At 33.7% G+C, this 22,995-nt stretch overlaps 1 protein-coding gene across 1 annotated transcript in view; it reads right to left on the reverse strand.

Moving 5' to 3' along the window:
• LOC106458056 (adhesion G protein-coupled receptor L3-like) overlaps nucleotides 1-22,995 on the reverse strand; it is an 85,808-nt gene that overhangs the window by 54,570 nt on the left and 8,243 nt on the right. The window contains exons 2-4 of the mRNA XM_022384190.1: nucleotides 17,858-18,104; nucleotides 6,035-6,117; nucleotides 3,504-3,720 (exon numbers count right to left, since the gene is read on the reverse strand). Coding sequence (XP_022239898.1) covers nucleotides 3,504-3,720; nucleotides 6,035-6,117; nucleotides 17,858-18,104 — 547 coding nt within the window. The remainder of the gene's footprint in view (nucleotides 1-3,503; nucleotides 3,721-6,034; nucleotides 6,118-17,857; nucleotides 18,105-22,995) is intronic.

Genomic DNA, 22,995 nt, shown 5'->3' on the forward strand with positions numbered 1-22,995 from the left:
AGCATAAATCAGTTAAATGACGAAAAATTAGGTGTCTATTTACTTGTGACCACCCACTGTATATATATATCAAAACGAATTTGTGTGAAAACGAAGACGGTGTGTGTCAATCTTGTTGGTAGATAGCGTAAATTAAATTAAATATCGGCTTCGGACTATTGTAAATTCTCAACATGTAACAAACGGAACAGTTACAGTTTTGGAAAATTTAAAATTCAATATTGGTGGCATCTTTACTGTTTCTTCATATCATCACTGTATTAACGTGTTTAAACATAATAGTAACAGAATTTGTGGTTCCATCCTATACAGGGGTTACAATTGTTAATATTGTCTCAGAGTCAACCACAGGTGACCAATGGCATATCAAATATTCTTTGGAAGCCAGGTTTAACATTTCAATTAAATTATAGCTTTTATAATGAAACGATTTAAGTATGACCATATAACTTTTGGTGTTTAGTATTTTCAAACTAGTACCATATACCATTGGTTCCTAGAGTGGGGCCACGGACCCCCAAGGTGCTGTAACAAATACACAATACTGTTAAAGTACTCAGTATCTATAAATTCATTGGGTGAGGGTGGCTCAGTCAGGATGTGGAATGTTCTGGAAGGCCTTGTAGTGAGAAAGTGTGAGCATGCCTAATACGATACACAAGCTAAACAGCTAGAATAGAGACTTCAAAGATTCAGATCCAGTCATCCCTATTTGTCATGAAATGATGAAATTTTGTCAATAAAGTTTTGTTTCTTTTTTGAAAAAGTAGTTTTGATAATCAATGGAATTTTTAAACAAGTCAACATTATTTTCCAACTTAAGAAAATAACTAGCACAAAATTATATGACCACTAAGACATATATATAAACTAAAATTGTAAATATTGATTTAATGTAGTACAAATTATTTTTTATTTTGATATTTATAATTTAACAGCCAAAAAATAAAAACAAATCCAGTCAGATAACAATTAGACTGAAAATTAGAAACAGAAAATTTGTTTTATTGTAAGCAATGTGCGAAAAAAAATTATTTTAATACTACATGCGAAGATTTGTTTCTTTTAGAGCAAAGCCACACTGGACCATCGGCTGTGTCCACCACGGGAAATCGAACCCCGTATTGTAGCGTTGTTAGTGTAAACCTGCCGCTGTCTCTCTAGGGGACTTATGCAAAGAAGAAGTGTTAATGATTTAGTATTACAGTGCAAAAACCTTACAACCTTTTTCCACTACTTATGTGATGGTCATGGTACCTTACAACCTCTTTCCACTACTTATGTGATGGTCATGGTTACAGATAGGTGAGGAACATATTTTCTACCACAGTGGCTTTTTTTCCTCTTCCTCCTTTAGATTTATGACGTTAAAAATCGGGTTTCGATACCCATGTGGCCACAGCACAAATGGTGTAGCTTTGTGTTTAATGACAAACTTACATGCTGAAAGCCCATCAAAATGTCTGTGTATGGCCTAGCATGAATTCATCTTTATGCTCGCATCTTGAGAAGGAACTATCATTGTGACTTAGACATGTTGCTGGATACTTAATAGATTCATACATTACTGGTATCCATTCGGTACAAGGTACAGTTGTGTCAGCATAGTCGATACAGTAAGTTAGCTTAATAGCACCTTGAGTTCACTTTGGTATCTTTCTCGACTCTCCGGGTGCTTAACTTTACGATTAGAGTTGTAACCTGCAATGATTGCCATAAATCTCTTGGTAAAACTTTTGTGAATTGTCTTTACCATTTCTGAAATGTTGTGTCACAAGCAGAATACTTAAGTAGACATGTGGTTCCCCCAGTGTGACGACATACTTTAATTTTTGACGTTCTAGATACCACTGTTGCACCAGCTGGTCTTCCAGTTTATGTGCTTTGAGGGAAGCTGTAAAAGCGTCTCCTTTATTACTTTTATATACTTAAATCCATTGCATTCTCTTGTTTGCAGTTAGGCAAAGTTGCAATTTTAGCTTTAATGGTCTATTGTGTTCTTAAGCTACTTCCAGCGACAAAGAGTTTAACTTTATTCATTATTTCCAGTGCACTATTGGGAGTTAACCCTAAAGTAGCCTGTTTGTTCCTGCTGGAACCTGTATATCGTTGCTTCACAGATACGATAAAACATTCAAAAATGCCTATTTCTTCGAAACATTGAAATTTTGTGCCTTGAATTTTTCTTATAATTGTTCAATAAGAGAACATCATGTTTAAAGTCTTGTAAAATAAATCTTCCAGAAGGAGTGAATTTTAGTTATAATCTGCATGTGCAAATACCACACTTTATTTGCATTGCAACTAGAAAGTCAAATATCTTAACCTGTGAAATCACAGGCCATAAAGTAGTTGTATAATTACATTGTTACGGTAGATTATGGACAACTCTTTGAAATTTTACGTGAAATAATAAGTAAACAATATCATTATTGTGTGTCTAGAAAAAAAAATCGTAATTTTATTTTAAATAGGTATTTATGCAAATTTCATAAAAGTCTGTTAAAATAGAAAAATTGATTAATAGAACGAAAACGTGCTCTGGCACACAAATTTTCTTTGAAAAGCATTAAAAACACACAAAATTAAGGTGCGTTGATTATTGTTTTTAGGAACAGTATTTCAATGCCCGTGCTACTATAAGAACTATTTTCTCTGTTATTAACCATGGTCAGTGTGATGCCATGATTATGAACTAGTGCCTGATACTGCAATTTTTACAAACTTCTGTAAAAGACAAAGATCAGTCTTAGACTACTCATTTTCAGTAACTTCCAGAATGACATAGACAGCGACTTCAAAGACCGTTTAAGCAAGTTAAGTGCACATTTAGCTATACCTTGCAACCTTAAATGTAGTAAAATATATTGCCAACTAAACAATTGGGATATTATGTGCTCAAAACTGTTGTTTTGGTAATTTGACACTGAAGCGTTTAAAATTATCTATAAAATGTCCCAAGTTTGCCAGATATATATAGTATTGGAAATAATTACAGAAACTGAATAAAATGAGTATAACATACAAACAATATGAAATTACTCTCCCTCTATTCTAGGAAAATGAACTGTACCAAAGTAGAATATTGGTAACTTACACTGTGATTGCTGTAAGCCGTTTCACCATGACATTAACTATGCCATTAAACCATGATATCAGTAAAGCCATTTTAACATGGTATTAACAAAGTCATTTCAACATGGTATTAGCTACGTCATTTGAAAATGGTATTAGCTAGGCCATTTCAACACAATATTATCTAAGCCATTTCACCAAGGTATTAGCTAAGCCATTTCAACATGGTATTAGCTAAGCCATTTCACTAAACCATAAATAATATAGGCACAAAATATCAATTGATATTAATTTCTTGTGCCATTTATTTTTACAAAGTGGGAACCTAGAGTCTGAAATGATCTTTATTTATATTTTTAAAACCCATTTCTCAGCTCTCAGGCCAACTTATCAGTATCATGAATAGCTTATATCCATAGGTTACTCACCTCGAACAATTTGCCAGACTAACAGAAATCCAATGAGATCCATTATTTCCATCGCCTAGAAAACTTCCATTAACTACTCCAGTAAATGAATTTCCACTTAGCACAAGATGTTCTCCTTCAGTACAAATGTTGTCCATTCTCTCCATGGTTAATTTATTGCCACTATATACAGTATAATGTAGATTTTTCTCTGTGATCTTCGTAAGATCGATAACACCTGAAAATAGAAATAAAAAATGTTATACGAATTTTATAGGAACGTTGGAGTAGATTTCAAAGGGGAATGCTTGGATAGTTTGTTTTCTGTGTTTGTTTGTTTTTTAGAGCAAATCCACATTGGGCTATTGGATTTTAGCGTTGTAAATCTGTAGACTTCACTATCCCACTGGAAGAAAGTTTGGTTTGAAGTTCGTAAGGCCATCTTACGTTATAGACTAGAGGGAAGACATCTAATTAACACCACCCACCGCCAACTCTTGGGTTACGAATAGAGGGATTGATTGTCACATTATAACGCTCTCAAGGCTGAAAGAGCGAAAACGTTCGGAGAAATACTTGAGAAAATTATTCATAGCCGTGGATGTTAACAAGATTTGATGCAACTTATTAAAACTGAAACTATAGCATATTTTTTGAATTAATCTGACTAGTTTTAAAAATTCGTTCTTTGTTTATATAAATCTGTTTAGTCAGCTTCATTATGGATTCCAGGACCCCAAGTTCGTGTCCTATCCATTTACTGCAAAAACTAATAAATAAATAAATCATATTCCGGTCTTTGAGGTCATGGGGGCGTTATTACTTTTTTTTTTTTTTGCTGACTTGTCGTAGAATAACAGTCAGACTAATTATCCATGCTCTGAACAGCAATTAATTCCATTCAGCTTTTATTTTTGTGCTAAACTTTCTAGTTTATATTTGTATATAATCACCATACATGGTGAAATGGTCAGCATGTACTTGAATAACAAGTTCGTCGGTGCTGATGATCTACCTGCTCCAACATTAATGGCGGTTGGCCACCTCTTACCTGTTCCTGTCTTCCTAATCATCACTTGTTCAACAACAATGCGGTGGAAGAGGAGATGTAGAAGAAACTAAGCAGCATTTTGGCTTCCAAACCTCTTCCTGGTTCTCCAGGTAGTGAGAACATCAGTGCATCGTTCTCTGGTAGGTGTATTACAAGAGTAACAGTCAAGTCCCACTATTCAATTACAGTAGATCAACAGTTGGCGGTGGGTGCTGCAGACTAAATGACTTCCTTTTAGTCTCCCATTTCAAATTTATGGACGTCTATTGTTGTTAGCCAGTGTACAACCATGCGCGAATATTCGAACCATACCAAACACAAATGTTAACGAAACAAGTTTAAGTGCTCTGCTAACTGGTTGAGTTATTTCATTTCACATTGGTGATTATATCAAATTAAACTGAGGGTTGGATACATTTCATAATTATTTATTACGATCAGTTATCTTATTAAATACTTTTATCATTATCTTGTATATTTTTGCATTTTATTTTAAAAATTTTATTTCATAGCAATTTTTTAGATACGCCACTGAAGTCGAAATTATTAACTGAATATTTGAAAATTTTGTAAAGTTTTAATAACTTAAAAAAGCGTATATAAATAAGTCAGTTGAAATATTTTAAGCATCTGGTGTTAAAAATGTTTGACTATATTATTTACATATAAGTATTTGTGAAGTTTGGAGTTGTGCTAGTTCGTCATGTGACTAGACATAACGACAACACCAATGAAACAAGTGGAAAAATATTTTTCAAAATGTGTATGATAATACTTTTGAAGTTTTAATCCACCGATAGGTGTCGACATAAATCTCACAGTATGAGCTTTACTAAGTATAACACGATCACATCTGTGAAGTTGAAGGTACGTCTAAACGTGTTAAAAGTAAACCACCGTAAGAATAAGGATAACAGTAGAAAGCTTATCTGAAGAAAAAAAAAAGAAAAAATCTATTAACGTGAAGAAGCTATATATTTTATTTTAGTTTGAAAAAGTTTTTGAACTCCTTTATTAGGATGTTAAATTAATGTAGAATTCTATACTAATCTTTTTAGTTTAGCTTTAAACTAATATACAATATCACTTAAAGATGCTTTCAGTATTTATTAATGTATCCACTCCTAATCAAATGTTTAACACAAATATTATAGTATAATGAAGTACTGGTGACAGTTAGAAACTATAAAAGTGTTTGTAAAACACATAAAGGGACAATGTAATAATTCTATCTATTTCAGTAACGGTGGATAGCTACAGCATACACTTTGGTGTTGACGATAACCATACATTTACTACTGTAGTTCTTAAAAAGTAAAATCTTATACAGTGAAGTAGTAAATTCACTTTTAATCCTTTTCATTGCACTCAAACCTCACAACAACACATATCCCAATATCTCAGTCATAAAAAAAAAAATCTTTATAATTACAGAAACTTTTACTAGGCGCCCTAACCTACTAAACAAGAAACAATATCTGGATATTAAGGAAAGGCCCACCTTTGTCTTGTCTACAAATAAAACAGTAAGGTGAACATAGAAAGGTTTCGTTACCCAGCGTAACCTCGTGGTTGTTCGACTCTCTGAAAAAAGTAGTAGACGATAGTTAATCATACTGATGGTAAAAAGGTAACATTTCAGTTATTTGTACCAACATGTATAGTACCAAAGTACCAACATTTAAAGTGGCAAAAAAAGCTTAATGATAAAATTACTCAGTTATATGTTTATTATTTGAGGAATACTACAAGTTATCATTAACTTTTACAAAATAAACATACAACGATTTCACCCACATTTTGAAAGAATTTAGTACGATATATTAAAAAAGATTTTCAATGTGCAAATCAGTAATGCACATGAAGAACACAGCCGATATAAAGTTAGGATGGAATGATATATCAGAATTACAATTTGACATTATTTGGCAATTCGTAGGTAGGGTGATGCCAACGAAACTTAATCGTTTTTTTCGACGTAAAATTTTCATACTCTCAGACTATAAAAATGTGTTCAGATCAGGAATTTAGAATTTCCGTGGTAACCAAAGTGTGCCGTCTTATAACAGGGGAGAAACCACGAAACAAAGGTTAGTGACAACAGCCGTCTACGTGTCCCAGGAAAAATAATCAAGAAGGATATCCATCTGGAAAATCGACAAATCTCAAGTGTACACAAGTTACTACTATTATGTAACAGTTCAAACCTCAAGCACCTGTAGAATGAAATGGAATTCATGCTACTCCATATGAAGACATACCAGTCAGGTCGCCAGATGCAGCGCCTATGAAGTTCTATGTGATCAGATTGTTGAAACTGACATTGCGAAACCGTTGTCCTCATTCTCTAGATGTATTATGGAAAGCAAGCAGTGACGAGTAGTTTGATTTGAACGTGATAGCCTTATGACTGAGCCTCTTACAATAGAAACTACATTGCAACTTTGTTTGTTTGAAGTTAAGCACAAAGTTACACAATGGGCTATCTGAGCTCTAACCACCATGGGTATCAAAACCCGGTTTCTAGCGTTGTAAGTCCGCAGACATACCGGTGCTACACTGTAGGATCATTTTCAAGATGTACGATCATCAGCTAGAAGATAATCTGATTTGGTGACATGGACTGTAACTGCATCGTGTCGTTCAAAAATCGTTTCGATATAAAGTATTCAGTTTCTACATAGACATCTTATACGGAAAGTAAAGACAACGATTGACTTAACTAATAAGAAAAAGTATAACTAAAAATAAAAAAAAGATTTGTTATTGTAAATGCAACAACATTCTATCTTTAGTACAAGACTAAAACCGAATTTTTTAAAAAAGAAAACTGGCCTCAGCCTAGGATACATAAAACTCATGAGTATTTAGTTTCTACTTTAGATCCAATAATATAGGAGAAACCAAGTCAAATTAAGCGTAATGCATAAAGTAAAATAATTCTGAAACCTGAGAATGATTCTAAGTATTTTCCTGTGATTGTAGGTTGAACGTCCAATGTTAGCAAACAGACAAGCATCTATCATAATATGACACTGACCACGTGGATCCAATATCGAGGTTGTAGGGCGGTTTCTTCAGTTCTGTTGGTCCCCCAGTGGCACAGCGGCATGTCTGTGGACTTACAACGCTAGAAAAAAACCGTTTCGATACCCGTGGTGGGCAGAGCACAGATAGCTCATTGTGTAGTTTTGTGCTTAACTTCAAACAAACAAACAGCTCTATGGAAGATGAAAACGATATATGTAGATTTGAACAATATAAAAAATTAGAATCTCATGATTTGTCAAAAAATTGCAGAAGCCTTGGCAGTGAAAATGAGGCAAACAAGCTAACGACATGGACTTGAGACATTGTTGTACCTTGTGGGTCCCGTTGTGTACAGTTCATCTATATTCTATTTGCTGCGTTGATGAATATATATGGTGAATATTTAAAGATGGTATGTTAGAATGTCCTCTTTCTAGATTCTGAAACACGCATTTATAAATGTTTATGATGCCTTGAAAACAAAGAAAAACAATAACCAATAGAAGATAATATATACAGTGAAGCACGGTGTTTAATCACTCATATCAAGTCTTGAAAGACTGATTGTTTGGTTTGTAATTGTATTTTATATCGATAAAGTGGGTAAAATAAAACAATATAAAATATCAAAGTTTAAAACTTCATTATCCTCAAATATTGCAAAGAGTTTCGTAAAAAAAACAAAAACAACACAAATACGAAACCAAAGCCAATTGGCAGACGAATAAGGAAAAATTCAAAAGAAAGTTAGAGTCTGTATAAAAAGGGACTTGTACTATAAACACTTAAATTAAACCCCGCAATATCTTCAGAAGCGTTTCTACATGGAAGTTTGTTTTCTTTAGTAGAAACCACACTAGCTAATGTTTCTAAAAGTTCTGAGAAGCTACCGAAACAAAGTAAAAACTAAGAGTTCCTTTAGAATGTCAAATAATTTCTCTGACCAAACATCCCATTGATTTATAGTTGCTACTGAGAAACGGTAAAATATAAAATATTATCATTTTCTGAGCCAATTTCAGAAAATTTAAGTGTAGTGGGATCTTGCTTTATCGTCATGAAAAAGCTTTTGTCTATCAAGTTTGGAATTCGTTGTTATTAGTTAAACATGAATTGCCACAGTATTCAGATTCATTCTGAGTGTTATTTGCTCTTCGAAAGAAGTCCAATGACCATATTCCTTCCAAAAGGATGTTACCCGTGCTATTTTACCATCTTCAAAACTTGCACTGTCAAAACCATACACGCAGAGTGAAATCCTTTGTATTTGAACTCTTCGAACTCCACATATAAAAATAAATAAAAAAGCACAACTTATCAGGCCTCATTGCCCACAGCCAATACTCTAGGTACCACTAAAGCAGTGTTTTCATACACATTCGAAATGATGGTTCTTGGCTGTCACACAGTAGATTTTGCAACGTCCTTGACATGATATATTTGAACTGGTCGAATCTTGACCACTTTTGATGGAATCGATATATTTAGGACATCAGTTGTTTTTTTTCTCTTAGTTGGTCATCAGCTAGTAGCTGATGACCAAGCTCTTAGTTGGTCATCAAAGATTTTTCTACTGATAATCGTATTTCCTTTCGACTGACATCACTAACAGTTTCTACTATCACATAACTATGAATAGCCTATTATAGAAACGACATTTGTAAACGATATTCTTGCTATACAAACACCTATCATTATACCGTTTTGATAGTCAAAGATGTCTTTGCTCTTTTATATATTGTCTTGCAAATGAACTATGAAATGTCTAAATCTCTGCATTTATAGGACTTAAGGTTATACAAAACATCACTTGGTTATACTAATTCTCATAGGTTTTATAAACGTATGGAGGTTCCTAATAAAGTCGATTGCCGGCATATATTTATATCTAATAAAGCATATTAAGACAAATATGGTACAAAATATAAATCTAATCATAGTGTTAATTAATTACAATTAACAATGTTATAAAAAAACTATCATAGACACTTTATATTTTCATAGTAAAGGTAATATGTATTCATTAGAAAAAAACAAAACAAAAATACCATGAAACTTTAGATTAATATATCTTAAGATTGGAGTTCGAATGTCGAACGGTAAAATGACTTAGTGATTATAGAACTCGACTATCGGATAGAGATAATAAGTTCAAATTCCACTCGAGGCGAGATGTTATGTTTACTTTATTTGTTTATTTTTTCTAAATGATCATAATAAGAGCAAGCTCTTTCAATACCATTATAAATAAAATCAGGGATATGAGATATTGGCTAACATTCCAATTAAAAGAAGGTGTGTTTACAGCAACAAGCCACCTCAGCTTTTCAATTGAATTGAACATTTCTATTACCATCTATGAAATAACCTTTAAACTAAAATTCTGAATAAAACTAAAAATAGTTCAGAAACGTACAAGAAAGAAAATATTGCTTAACAGGAAATAGAAAAAGTAGATGTGTGTCACGACAAAGTCAAGAATAACTAAAGTAGAGGAAAAACAACTGACACGCGCAAATGAAGCTCCTGAAGAAACAAAGTGAAGGAAACAAATTGATGCTGAAAGACATGTAACCATTGTCAAATGGTTGTTCTCCAAATCTCATGATGGTTAGACAAGAAATTCAGCATTCACTGGATATGATGTATAACTTTCTGGTTAGTGCGGATGTACTGTAGTGTCCAGAAGAATAAGTGGAATGGCTGCATTGTGCACAATTACTGCAAACAATTTTGTACGTCAGGTAATAAAAAAGTCATTATGCATCATAAAAGATGCTATGATGCTAAGGAAACCAAAGTTCAAGCCTAGTGGCTGAGTTCGATTTTCTATGCACATACAGAATGTCCTTAAATTCTGTAAGCTAATCTTTATGAAGTGAACTCATGATTACTTGAGCATACAGATTGAAAGAAGTCACGTAGTGGTAACAAGTAGTTTTGACTTATAAATATGTTTGATTTGTACAACTGAACGCCTTCTTGACTTGTGGATATTCTGAATATTTTATGTTGATTTATATTTGATCAAAGTTGTCAATATACACGATTTTTATGCTAACTACATTTATTTGTATGATTTTAATGTTGTCTGTAATGATATAACTCTGGAGTTATTAGCAAACTCAGCATGATTATATTTATGTGGATTACAATTAACATATTTTGAGATGGCGAGTTGTTGTTGTGAACAGACAGGTCACAAAACCTTCTGGATTAGAAACTTTAGCCACTGCTTGCAAAGTAATGGGCTTAATTTCAGTTACTGAGGTAAGATTTTGGCATGTAGTTTAAACGCAGTAGAATTGAAAGTCCATTAATATATACTACATTCTGTATGGAATAATATTTTCTATTAAAACCTGGATCATGGCTCTTACTAGTTGTCACATTTAACCTCACATTTCTTTCTGAACTTCTTAACAATCTCAGGTTGGATTGACTTGGATTTTTGTTATGTGAAACCTTTATTGTTGGACTTTGCTGTACTGTCTTTTAACCTTTAAAAAAGCTTTATAAGTCTAATTTTATAGCACTTGAAGGAAGATTAAAAAAATTTTGAGTTGATATCCAACCTAAACAGCCTATGTGGTCTGCCAGTAATTCTGAGACTTTTAATCCTAGAGGCTGAAACCATGTAGGTAGAAGTGCTCCTCTTGGCATATGGTCCTGTGCCATCAATCAAAGCAGAACATTTCATTAAACATGTTGTCCAGTGTCGAAGAGTACGAACACTTCAAGATAGTCAGAGTCCAAAAATAATGACATCATTTAGCAAAAGTCAGGAACAAAAACTTCTGAGTCAATTCAAACTGTGATAGGTCAAAAATTGAGCAAGCACTGTAACTAAAAATATCATGATCTTTGAGGCCACGATCCAACATTTTTATGCAAAAGACATTCAAATAAGATGTTGTGTATGTGCAAAGGGTGACTTCATTCACACCTCTGCTGCAAAACTGTGTTTGACTCAAGTGCTAACTAGTAGCTTATCTTACCTAGGCCACAAGCTGTAAAACACGGCAATCTCTGGTCCTTAAGATGGAGTCATAATTTTCTTTCTCTAATACATTGTTGTATCTGATATATATGCTTGATTACCATGTCTTGTATTATTTTTATCAGTACGTAACCTTGTATCTAAATAATTTCTGTGCAATATGATAGCTTACGTAAATTGGAGTTATTATCAAGGGTCGAAAAAACATGAGAAGTGTAAAAGTAAGAACCATCCTGCTAGTGACTGAATTAAGTTTAACCTTACGTTTTGAAAGGCAAATATGGTGTATGTGAAACCAAAAGAAAGAATGAAGGTTTCCGCCGAAATTTGGAGCAGAAGTTCACCCAAAAATGCCCTGAAACGAGCAGGATTGTCCAATGCATACTTTAAGGCCAACGTTGATGTGGACTGAAGGAACCTAAAGTTTTGATATGTGCAGGCTATCGGTTGTGAGTGATGTGAGGATTCCATCCAGGAGGGACATAGAATCGATCGGAGAAGACTTAGATAAGTAAATTTCTTGTTCAGGATTTACTAAAACTTTTTCTGTTAAATGGTATGACTTTTTGGAAGTTGTAGTTTTGTTTAGGAAAGTGAAAAGAGTGTAGCAAAGTGGACAACAGGCAACGTAAATTGCTTAGATTAAGTCTGAAGTTTTATTTAATTGTTTATCAGGCATGGATAGAGTGGTCAGACAAGTATGTGTTATAATTCTTATTAGGCCTATTATATTTCATATTACAACATTCTTATAATAGGCCTATAAGAATAGACTTATAAGAATGTTGTAATATGAAATATAATAGGCCTAATACTAGTGTCTTATGGCAAGTATAATTAACTGTAATCATGCTTCACCGGCTTAGAAAACGCGTTCACACAATAACAATATAACTTATTACTTTATACAATTTCAGGAATTTAATATATTGAGGGAACAAAACTGAAACCAAATAAAGAGTTATAAAAGTTCTATGAAATTTTTGTTTTTGCGTCTGGAGTCAGGCGGTTCAAAGACAACACTAGTTATTAACGTTCTAACTGTTGAATCGGCTATGACATCGTTTCCTGTTGGTTATCAAACATTTAGAAGGTGAAGCCAGTCGGGTACGCAATAATCATATGAGGTTTCAAAGAGGTTTTGTTTTTAAATTAATGTTTTATTAGCTGTTAATATTTTTTCCTTCTATTTTAGATTAGAAAGGTGAAATGTTTAGTTTGCTAAAATTGCAGAATTTTTCCTGCATACATGCTCTGAGCACACTCAAAGTACAGTTATATCAACTATGGTATGTCTTGAACTTATAACCGTACTAGTCACATATCGTAATAGGTTATACCAGTTTCCCACGAAAGGTATTGCTCGAGAACTCTCTAGTTATATAATGATACTGGACATGCACAGGTTAAGAAATACCTGGTGGTTATTTCCTCCCTATTTATGATTATGGGACGATTAAGTAGTGTCATTGGCAAGTGCACTTTACAAGAATTGACTCTTTTATAACAAGTGTTTATATTAGTACTTGTGTTAAAGTTTTAAAATCAATAAATAACACAGACAATGGATAAGTTTTCACAACCAAAAACATATTCATTGAGACCGATCCACGGTCCTTACTGAAACCACTCTACGCGTGTCCCATCCTCTTCAATGGTTTTAAACGCTGTCTTTGTTATTTATTAATTTTAAAATATATAACGTTTAGTTACTCCAATCTTATCAAGATCTTTTGATACTCACTTCAAAGAATAGTACTGTCTGACGTCTTTGTCCTGCATTAAGTTTTTCATATTTGTCTTCATAGATCAATATAGTCTCCTCATTTCTTCAACCCAGTCAGGCCAAAAATTAGATTAACTCTTTAATACATTATTGCGATACTACTCTTTCCTGTAGAAAATCAGTGTACATGAGAATATCAGTAATGTAAACAGTGCTGATAGACATATAAAAACAAACTGATAAAGTGTGCTGATATCAGATGTCTTTATGTATTTTGGAAGGAATCCCATGTAAATAGAAATTTATTTGTCTGTCTGTGTTGAACTTCACGCAAAACTACTCGAGAGCTATCTGCGCTAGAAATCCCTCATTTTTGAAGAGACAGACTAGAGGGAAAACAGTCGACACCGCCCACGGCAAACTCTTTACCAAAGAATAGTGGGAGTGATCGTAACATTATAACGCATCCCGCAGCTGAAAGGGTGACGGAATAAATAGTAGAAACCATTTGTTGGGTTCTAATACACACGCCTCAGAAATGTATATATATATTTGTGAAGAAGCAGATCTTTTTTGAATGAAGAAAATGAATGTATGAGCCAAGAACATTCAATGATAAAAAAGGAGAGAGCGAGAAATCCTTGTTTACGTTTTGTAAAAGTGGAATGGAATGAATAGCAAACACTCCAGGCCCGCCCCTACCAGGAAAAGAATTTAAATACATGCACATTTAATATTAATGTTGAATTCAATAAGAATAAATAAAATCATCAGAACAAAAGCACAAAATATTTTTACAAAATACGTATTTATTGTAATAGTTTTCTTTATTACGAAACTATCAAAAGCTAGTTCAGCATTATATGTGAATTGGACCTTCGGTCACTCTTAAAATTATCTTGCTACGTGTAACAGACGTCTGTAACTGCTGACAACTGAGTTTTTAGATAGTATTCACGAAGTACCATCTGAATAGTTTATTTTCAAAGTGACATGCCAGAAACATGTTGGTTGATTAGGTTGTTTCAGAGTTTTAGATCAAAGGATGTTTGTTTGTTTGTTTTCTATTTTGCTCAAAGTTACTTGAGGGCTATCTGCTCCAAGAGGGAAGGAAGTTAGTCAACACCACCCACCGCCATCTCTTGAAATAGTAGGATTGATCGTCTCTTTATAACGCTCTAACGGTTGCAAGAGCGAACATGTTCAATGACTGGTTTTGATCCCGCAAACCGCAGTTTTCGAGTTGAGTTTCCTAATTACAAGGCTAAGCCAGGCCAAGACCAAAGATACACAAGGGATATCTACATATATAGAACCTTTCCTAATTTTGAAATGAGAGACTAGAGTGAAAGCAGCTAGATAACAGTACCCAATGTTAACTGTTGATCTCCTCTTGACTGACCAGATATTGAGATTTGATTATCAATCATATAGCAAACCCACGATCCCAATGGGATTAGCTCGTTTTTACGGTAACGGGTCGCAAACCACTAATCGTTGGATTCATAGTCCAAGTACGCTAACTACTAGGTCACACTTGGCCCATTTTGCTTCGAACATTAAAATGAAATAACATGTTATAATCATGCTGACATTAACGAATTAATCAGATTTCGCAGATAATATCATCTAACCGCCATACAGAGTTGACCACCTGTGGTATTTTCAGATAAGAATGATTACACTCAGAGCGACAAAACAGCTCCGCTAATAATGGGGGCTTCGACAAGATACTTACTTTGAAGTAATTCTATGTTCTCTGTCTTTTGAAGTTGTGATAGCTCAAAAAAGACGTATAATCGCAATAGCCAAGCTTTATTTAAAACAAAAACCGTTAAAATGTAACTGGTCACAAGGTGCAGTTGCCTTTACTGGAGAGATAGTACTAACTTGATGATCTCAAGTTCCAAACTGAATCTCCTGAAATCTTGTTCCAGACTGAATAAATTTCACATTACCTACTTAAAATGTTAACATCAGACTTACTGGTCATTCCCCCAATAAAATATAAGAGAGGTTTCGTGTATCACCTGACTATCAGTAGAAAAGATACCTGTCTAACTTCACATACCATAGGTGACTTGACAATTATCTTTCCCATGAGAAGACAAATAATGATACTCTATAGGTGTATGACAGAGTGCAATGGGTAGCTAAAGTGAAAGAAGTTTGAAAACATTCTTAACCAAGCTGGTGATTTGGTTGAATCCCAGCCGGCTTGAAGATCTCTAAACTGAGCGAAATGCATCGTTGGCAATGGATGAGACAAATACAGTATGGTTGGAGTACTATTGTTATACACTCTTCTACTTCTTCAAAATCCCTGAGGGACTAGATAAAGAATGTAGTGTTTAAAAATGCAATAGACCTAGACAAGAATAGTTTGAATAATTTACATGAAAAACGTGCCAAATGAAAATGATATTTTAATTATTTACGAATAAATACGTAAACATATTTAAATTTTTCTTTTTTTTAACTCTACCTTCGCTAGGTATACCTAGCATCATCAGGAGGCAAGCTAAAACGTTCAGTAATTTCATTTCAATTTGTTTGTTTGTCATTAAGCACAAAGCTACACAATGGGCTACCTGTGCTCTGCCCACCACGGGTATCGAAACCAGATTTCTAGCGTTACCAGTCCGCAGACATACCACTGAGCCACTGGGGGACTTTTCCTCTTAAATTATCCATTTATTTACTTATTTATTTATTCTATACTGTTCCTTGATTTAATTAGATTAGAGCACTTAGATAAAGCAAGCGGCTTAGCAGATTCATGTATGTCAAAGTAATGACTAGAACACATGCTATAGAAACTCTCTAACTGAACATCGACGTGATATACAAGATAAGGTTTTCAACCGATACTGGAAAGTTTTTTATCTAGTGCTCAAGGCTCGCCGATCGTTATTTAAGGTGCTTGCTCAATAATAGATGTTTTGGTTGCTTTCGCATATATATAGGTGTCGCTACCGGCTGGGTTTCAATCTGTTGCTTATCGTACTAAATAAGTATGAATATTATCTCCCTTCCGGAGAGATGGGTGTCACTGGAATATGGGATTTATCTCTGTTCTTATGAGTTGGATGAAGCGGTAATAAGAGAGTTATTGACTGGAGCATTAGTGTCAGTGATAATTAGAAGTGGGATGAGAGACTCACTTGGTAATGTTTTAGATAACATTGTGTGTTGAGAGTCTTTTGGATAACTCCTAATTATTATCATTGTTGTTGTTGTTGTTTTAGGCTTATATGGTATTAGAGTGAGTGGCGCATGGTAGATAGGAAATCATGGTAGGCTTATACCATGATGGTGTTATTTGCAAAATTCCTTTTACTTTTCAAGAAACTGAGATGTTCGATATACCGGAGGATGATGTTTATTTGATAAGTAAGGCCAGGTCACAAAACTCCCAAGTGTTGGTGACATGTTGACGGGCTCGTTTGGAGCTTACGAATGTATTGCCTGACTGTTTCTAATGGTTCGGAAAGTTCCTCGGAATGGCACTAGGGGAAGCTTTTCTTCCCCTTTGTGATAGCTGGTTATTGAGGACGCAAGTTACATTAGAACAACACAAAAGGTACTAATAGTAGGCGTTGGTGGATGTTTGCTGCAAATAAGTTCAGCTTACAATAGATTCAAGAAGAAAAAAATAGTTGGTTAGTGGCAGAATCTGAAGTTTATCATCCAGTGTTCGTATAAAAATCATCATATACAAAAATAGTTTACTAGAAGGCAAATGTTATTATTGAATAAAAATACGAATAAATGTTCACAACAATAAAAACATACAGCGCAACGCTCACATCAATATGAGCATTGCTTCAGAAAAAGATGACACTCACGATTGTTAAGCGAACTACCAAAATAGCCTGATGAAATACTGAAATGTACGAAATGGCTAGTTGCTGTAGCTGTTGTTACTAAATTATGAGTACACCAGTTGAGGTTCATATCAAGTATGTGCGTGTTCACCAAAGTCAATCAGTAATGCAAAATTCTGTCTAATATAATAGATGACTGTGTATTAAACCTTATTCTTCAAAGAATCTACTATTATTCTGTCGTCAGGTCTCTAATACTGGAGTGAGTTTGACGTGAGTAAGGTTGTTAACTAAGTACAACACAACATGTTGTTGTTAACTATGGTGTTGGGGATCTAAAATTTGAGAGATTAAAAAAAACTTGGGAAAAGTTCAAAATTCTTTCACAAGACAAACAAAATTACTTAAACCATCCCAAAAATACGTCAATACAGACTTTATAAAAATAAAATTACAGTTAACTAATATAAATTAGCCATGCAATTGAAAAGAGCTATAGCTAACATCCTGAAGAATCAAAAACAAAAACATCGAATGAAATTAGTCAAAATAATCATAGAGCATAGAACAATTTCGGAATTTTACAAGGTCGTAAATGAAGATATGGTATGACAAACTAAGGGTACAACAGAATAACAAACATTCTTTAAATACTAAATCACAATTTACTAATATCAAGAATAAACGCTATCAAGTTCGACTTTTCGACATTAGATTTAAAGGTTAATATTTTAATCTTACCTCTTGCACTCTTTTACATGTAACTTCAACTTGTAATAATTTTTAGATCCATAAAACTTGAAGAAAATCCCTTTGAAACAGTCTTTCGGAATCTTGTCTGAATCACTTTCCAAAATAGAACTGGAGTAAAATACTAAACTCTGATTGAAGCTTGAACAGAACGTTTTTGCTTTCGTGTAGGTTTTTGTTCCCGAGTAAAGACAATGTTCTGTTTTTTCTTCTTCTATACATGCTACTCTTTCTTCTGCTAATGAATAACGGAAAATTAATGTGCATGTTTACAGTCAAGTTTTTAACTTTAATTCATCAGTTCAATAAAACATACCATAAAAATAAAATAACAATATCCTCATGAAGTTCATACATAAGAATAAAATAACAATATTGTCATGAAGTTCATACATAAAAATAAAATAACAATATTCTCAAAAGTTCATACATTAAAATAAAATAACAATATTGTCATGAAGTTCATACATAAAAATAAAATAACAATATACGAATAGCGCGCGAAAAGATGAAATAAAAGTAAATTGCACGTATCTACTGGAATTTCTAATTTTTTAATTCTTATTCCCTAACCTTTAACAACAGGGAACACTAAAAAGTGCTAAATCAGCAAAGATAATGTGTTAACTTGACTTACAAAATTGCAAAAGTGATTATTGGATAATTCAAAAACAAGAAACTACACTTTTGCTTTGTTAATACTTTTGATATTATAAACATGTCTACGAATATCATATTTGACTTATTGTTAGGGGTTCGAGTTTTCGCAGATCGGAAAGAGTCCTACAACGAAGCGCGTGTTTGTTTCTTTTAGAGCAAAGCCACATTGGGCTATCTACTGTGTCCATTGCGGGCAATCGAACCTGATTTTAGCGTTATAAGTCCCTAAACTTACCTCTGTCCCACAGGGGACACGAAGCAAAGGCCTTTAAGCTGTATTGCTGGTTTAAATCATCAAGAACACGGTATGAACAACAAAATTGAGAACAGAAATGTTCTAGTCTAGCGTCTTGCAGGACTACAAAGTAATGAGATTTAGTACTACAGTCTGAATACTCTTGAAATTTAAAGTCACAGTTGGTTCAGGTATATTTGGTAACAATAAAAGAAGAGTGCAAAGTCCAGTTTACTTAATGATAACAAAAGGATTTTATTTCTTCAACTACAAGTTCTAACGTTTACAAGTTCCACAGCTTTGCATTACTAACGATAAGACTAGCTTTCCAAATAACAACGTATAAACAGAAAATCAGGGTGGGCACAATGTAGCTTTGTGCTTACCAACAAACAGAAATTCCACTTACTTGCTAATTTTCATATCTATTTTACTTTGCTGTAAATATGAACTAATAGAAACGTATAAACTGACCACATCGTGATCTGACTTGCTATTCATATATGGTAAAAGTTATTCTGATACTTTGGAAAAATTCCAGATGTAAAGCTGTGTGTATATTATGTTACGTCCGATATAATACCAACCAAACAACAATACAATCATGTAAATTAAAACATATTTTAGAACATTCTCTGAAATATAAATCCCCCCTGAACAGTCTTAATGCAGCAAATAAAACAATGATAAATTAAACTTAAACTTCCTTAATTAAAAATAAATTAACTTTCTACAGTTAACAACATTAATATTTGTAAATATAGACATTACAATCGTTAAACAATTAATTAAATCTGAGAAAAAGTGAAATCAAAATTTTGGTTAACAAAAATGTTCTTTCTTTACTCGTTTACTGTCACTTAATGTCTTCTTTTCTGTGGATTATGTTACAAAAATAGGGTAACTTCTTATCGTTTAACAACCCTTGTCATCTTATCAATGGGGGAGTTCTTTTCAGGTAAACCATAAAGAGAACCTGATTGTGTTTCCAACCTTGATGATTGAGTTAAAGTGATTTTAACAGGAACCTGAGATACATCAGCAGGTTGATTGACATCTAGTAAAATTTTATTTGAAGCTAACCAGTTGGCCATTCTTTCACATTGTACTTTAAAAAATAATCATGGTGTATTGCTTTTGGTTTTGATCAATTGTCCTGTTGGATTCTATGAACCACATCATTGATTCTTTTGACTACAGCATAGAGTTCTTCCCTACAACTACTTTAATTTGGAGGTAGACCTCTCTTGTGACATGGATTGTACAGTCAAATCAACTTTTCGTCTGTCACCAGCCAATTTAAGTCTTTCTCAGAGAAAGTCATGAATGACATCATTGGTGCTCCTTAGTCTTACTACATACTTTGTTTGAGACTCTGGTGAGCCATAGTCTTCATGATGTGTGTGAGTGCAAAGGATCTAATGGCACTTTGAGCTCCCTTTCAGACATCTGTTGAGTAAGTTTGGAAGAAATGTATCTTTACAACATTCCATCAAAATAGGAATGACAGTTTGTTGTCCTGGTCATTATATTCCAAGGATTTGAAACACATGTGCAAACAAGGCTGATTCCATCCCTGATCAGAGTTCAATTACATGCTCACACACAAATCGTGACACGCATTCATTGACAAGTTTCTTGGCTTAGATCTTAATTAGAAACAGCATATACTCTGGCCATTTGGTGCTCTATATTAGACACCTAAGCACATCAACCCCAATGCTCAAACAACACTGCTTTAGTTGCTCTTGCCATTTCCTCCATTTTGCTTATAGCACGGTTTGCAAGATTTACACCAAGTCGAAGCCTTCTCTTATTCTTTTCAGTGTCTTTTTAACACCTTAGAACTCAACTGATGGAATGTTATAGAGGTAATGGGGTGCTTATGGTTGTAGTGACTGTGGAATTATCAACTAAAGTTGTAACTTATGTCTATTATATCTTCCCATTTTTGATATAACAAAAAACATTCTCATGGTGTAACTAATGCATTTTGCCACTACATCTTCGTTTTAAGCTGTCTTTTGAGGGTTATTCTGCACCATTCCTAAGCCACTGAATAATTGGCTTAATGTTCTCATCTTTGCCTGAGCACCTTTCAGTTGAGTGTTGAACCATATTAGTTATTCATCACCTGTAAATACCTGAACTTGAATTATTTTCTGTTTTTCTTTAAGGTTGTCTTTATTATCTTATGATTTCCTCTTTTTTACAGTATTTACATTCTATAATAGCACAAAGTATTCATGTCTATGATTTCATCAAAATTTATGTATGATTTTAAAGTTTTACTCCTGAAATTTCTGGTGTCATCCTGCTGTTCAGTCTTTGGATTAAAAAGGTTCATCAGTGACTTTAATGCTGAATGTAAACCTTTGACAATATAGGTAGTTATGGAAATGAATCATGACAGGGTTCCATCAACACTTGGTAGTTCTTTCAGAGTAACACAATTGTACAATACCTCCTTTCTGCAGAATTCATAGCCTCACATTAGTACACGATCACATGTCCTTTGTAATGTTGTATTAATAATACTACTGCTTTCACTGCAAAAGTCACTGGTGTGCATCTATTATAAGAGGGTCTTCAAGAGTGGGGTATGCTAATACATGACTATTAGTAAGTTCTTTGTTCAGTTTTCTCAATGCCACTTCTCAACAGTCCAAGAAAATTTTACAAGTTTTACAAGTAGTTTGTGTAGAGGATGAACTATGTCAGAGAATAATTTTACAAAGTGACAAGATTAGGAGTACAATTCATAAAATCCTCTTACCTCAGGTAGGTTATGTGAGTATTGTCATTAATAAATAAAATAGACACTGTCTTGCCACTGACTATATGTTCTAGTAAATTTGCTTGTTGATGGAACAATTCAAAATTCTTGGGATTCAGTTTAAGGTTCTCTTTCCTCAACCATTCCAGTACATCTTAGCCTATCCCAAGTATCACTGAAGGTCTTCCCACGTGTTATTATTCCATCAAAGTAGATTTGTATAAAATTCTAGAGTATTTCAGGCAAAATCGAAAACATTGGTTATTCATATGTAACATATAACTTTAATGGTAACATAACAAATTGTCATAAGCCATTTCCTGAAATAAAGGCTGTCTTTTATTGACTTGCAGTTACTATTATCCTCTCTTCAGCTCCAATCTTGTTAACCATTTTGATTTCAATAAAGCATCCAATGTACAGTCAGAATTTGGCAGTCAGTATATATATTCTTCTTTATTACTTTATTCACCTTCCAGTAGTACATACAAAACTTTATGGAGCCATCCTTCTCCTACACAAGTACAATATGCAATGCACAAGGATTAGTATTAGGTTCTATTATTCTTTGTTCTTTCATGACTTCTCTGAGAGCTTCAGCCTGTTTTGCAACTGGGAGTTATCTGGTCAATTGACATTTGGTCTGCATCCCCATTATCAGTCTTATAAGATATTTTATATGTCTGATCTAAGTTACGAGGTTCACTGGGTAAAGTATTTTGGTATCCTATGGGTAACTCATGTAACCTGTGACATTGATCACTTCTAAGACTTTCACATTGTGGTCATACAGCTCATGTTAAATGAAGCGATAAGATCCTCTTACATGAAGATTTAACATCAGACTTCCTACATCTTATTCTAAGGTGACTACTTCTAGTGTTCTTTGGTGTGGAAGTACTCCTTATATAACTTCGCATCTTGTGATGTTCCATACACAATTAACTTGGATTTCATGATTTACTATGCTTATGGTCCTAGTGGCAGCATCCATATTTTTCAGATCCACAAGTGTTCTCCAAATTAATAATCCCTTAAGATAAGTTGGAATGTTTGGTTTTACCATGCCCCAGTTTTTAGATCTAAAGTTGTTCCTAATAAGTCAGTCCTAGAATTAGTATTTTACCTCTTGGTGATACAATAATTACGCTTCTTGTTGTCACTGTAAGTTAACTACTGGTATTGTAATTGTCATTGAGTTGATAAGGATTTCCTGAACACGAATTGTGAATCTATTTGTAATGAGTCTAAACTCACATCTATGTTTCTGCTAGAAGTATAGTTCCAATATACACTCTTCCTCAATGTCATTTACCAATATATCAAATTATGCTTCCCAAAGTGAGGGTAACTTCCGAATTTCCTCATGTTAGAACTAAAGGAATACCTGCTATTCATATCAGTCCAGCCTTTTGCCTTATTTTTGAAAAGAATTTTCTTCATTTTATTATCAGATCA

The sequence above is a fragment of the Limulus polyphemus genome, unplaced genomic scaffold (genome assembly GCF_000517525.1).
Source record: "Limulus polyphemus unplaced genomic scaffold, Limulus_polyphemus-2.1.2 Scaffold410, whole genome shotgun sequence".
Classification (NCBI taxonomy): domain Eukaryota; kingdom Metazoa; phylum Arthropoda; class Merostomata; order Xiphosura; family Limulidae; genus Limulus; species Limulus polyphemus.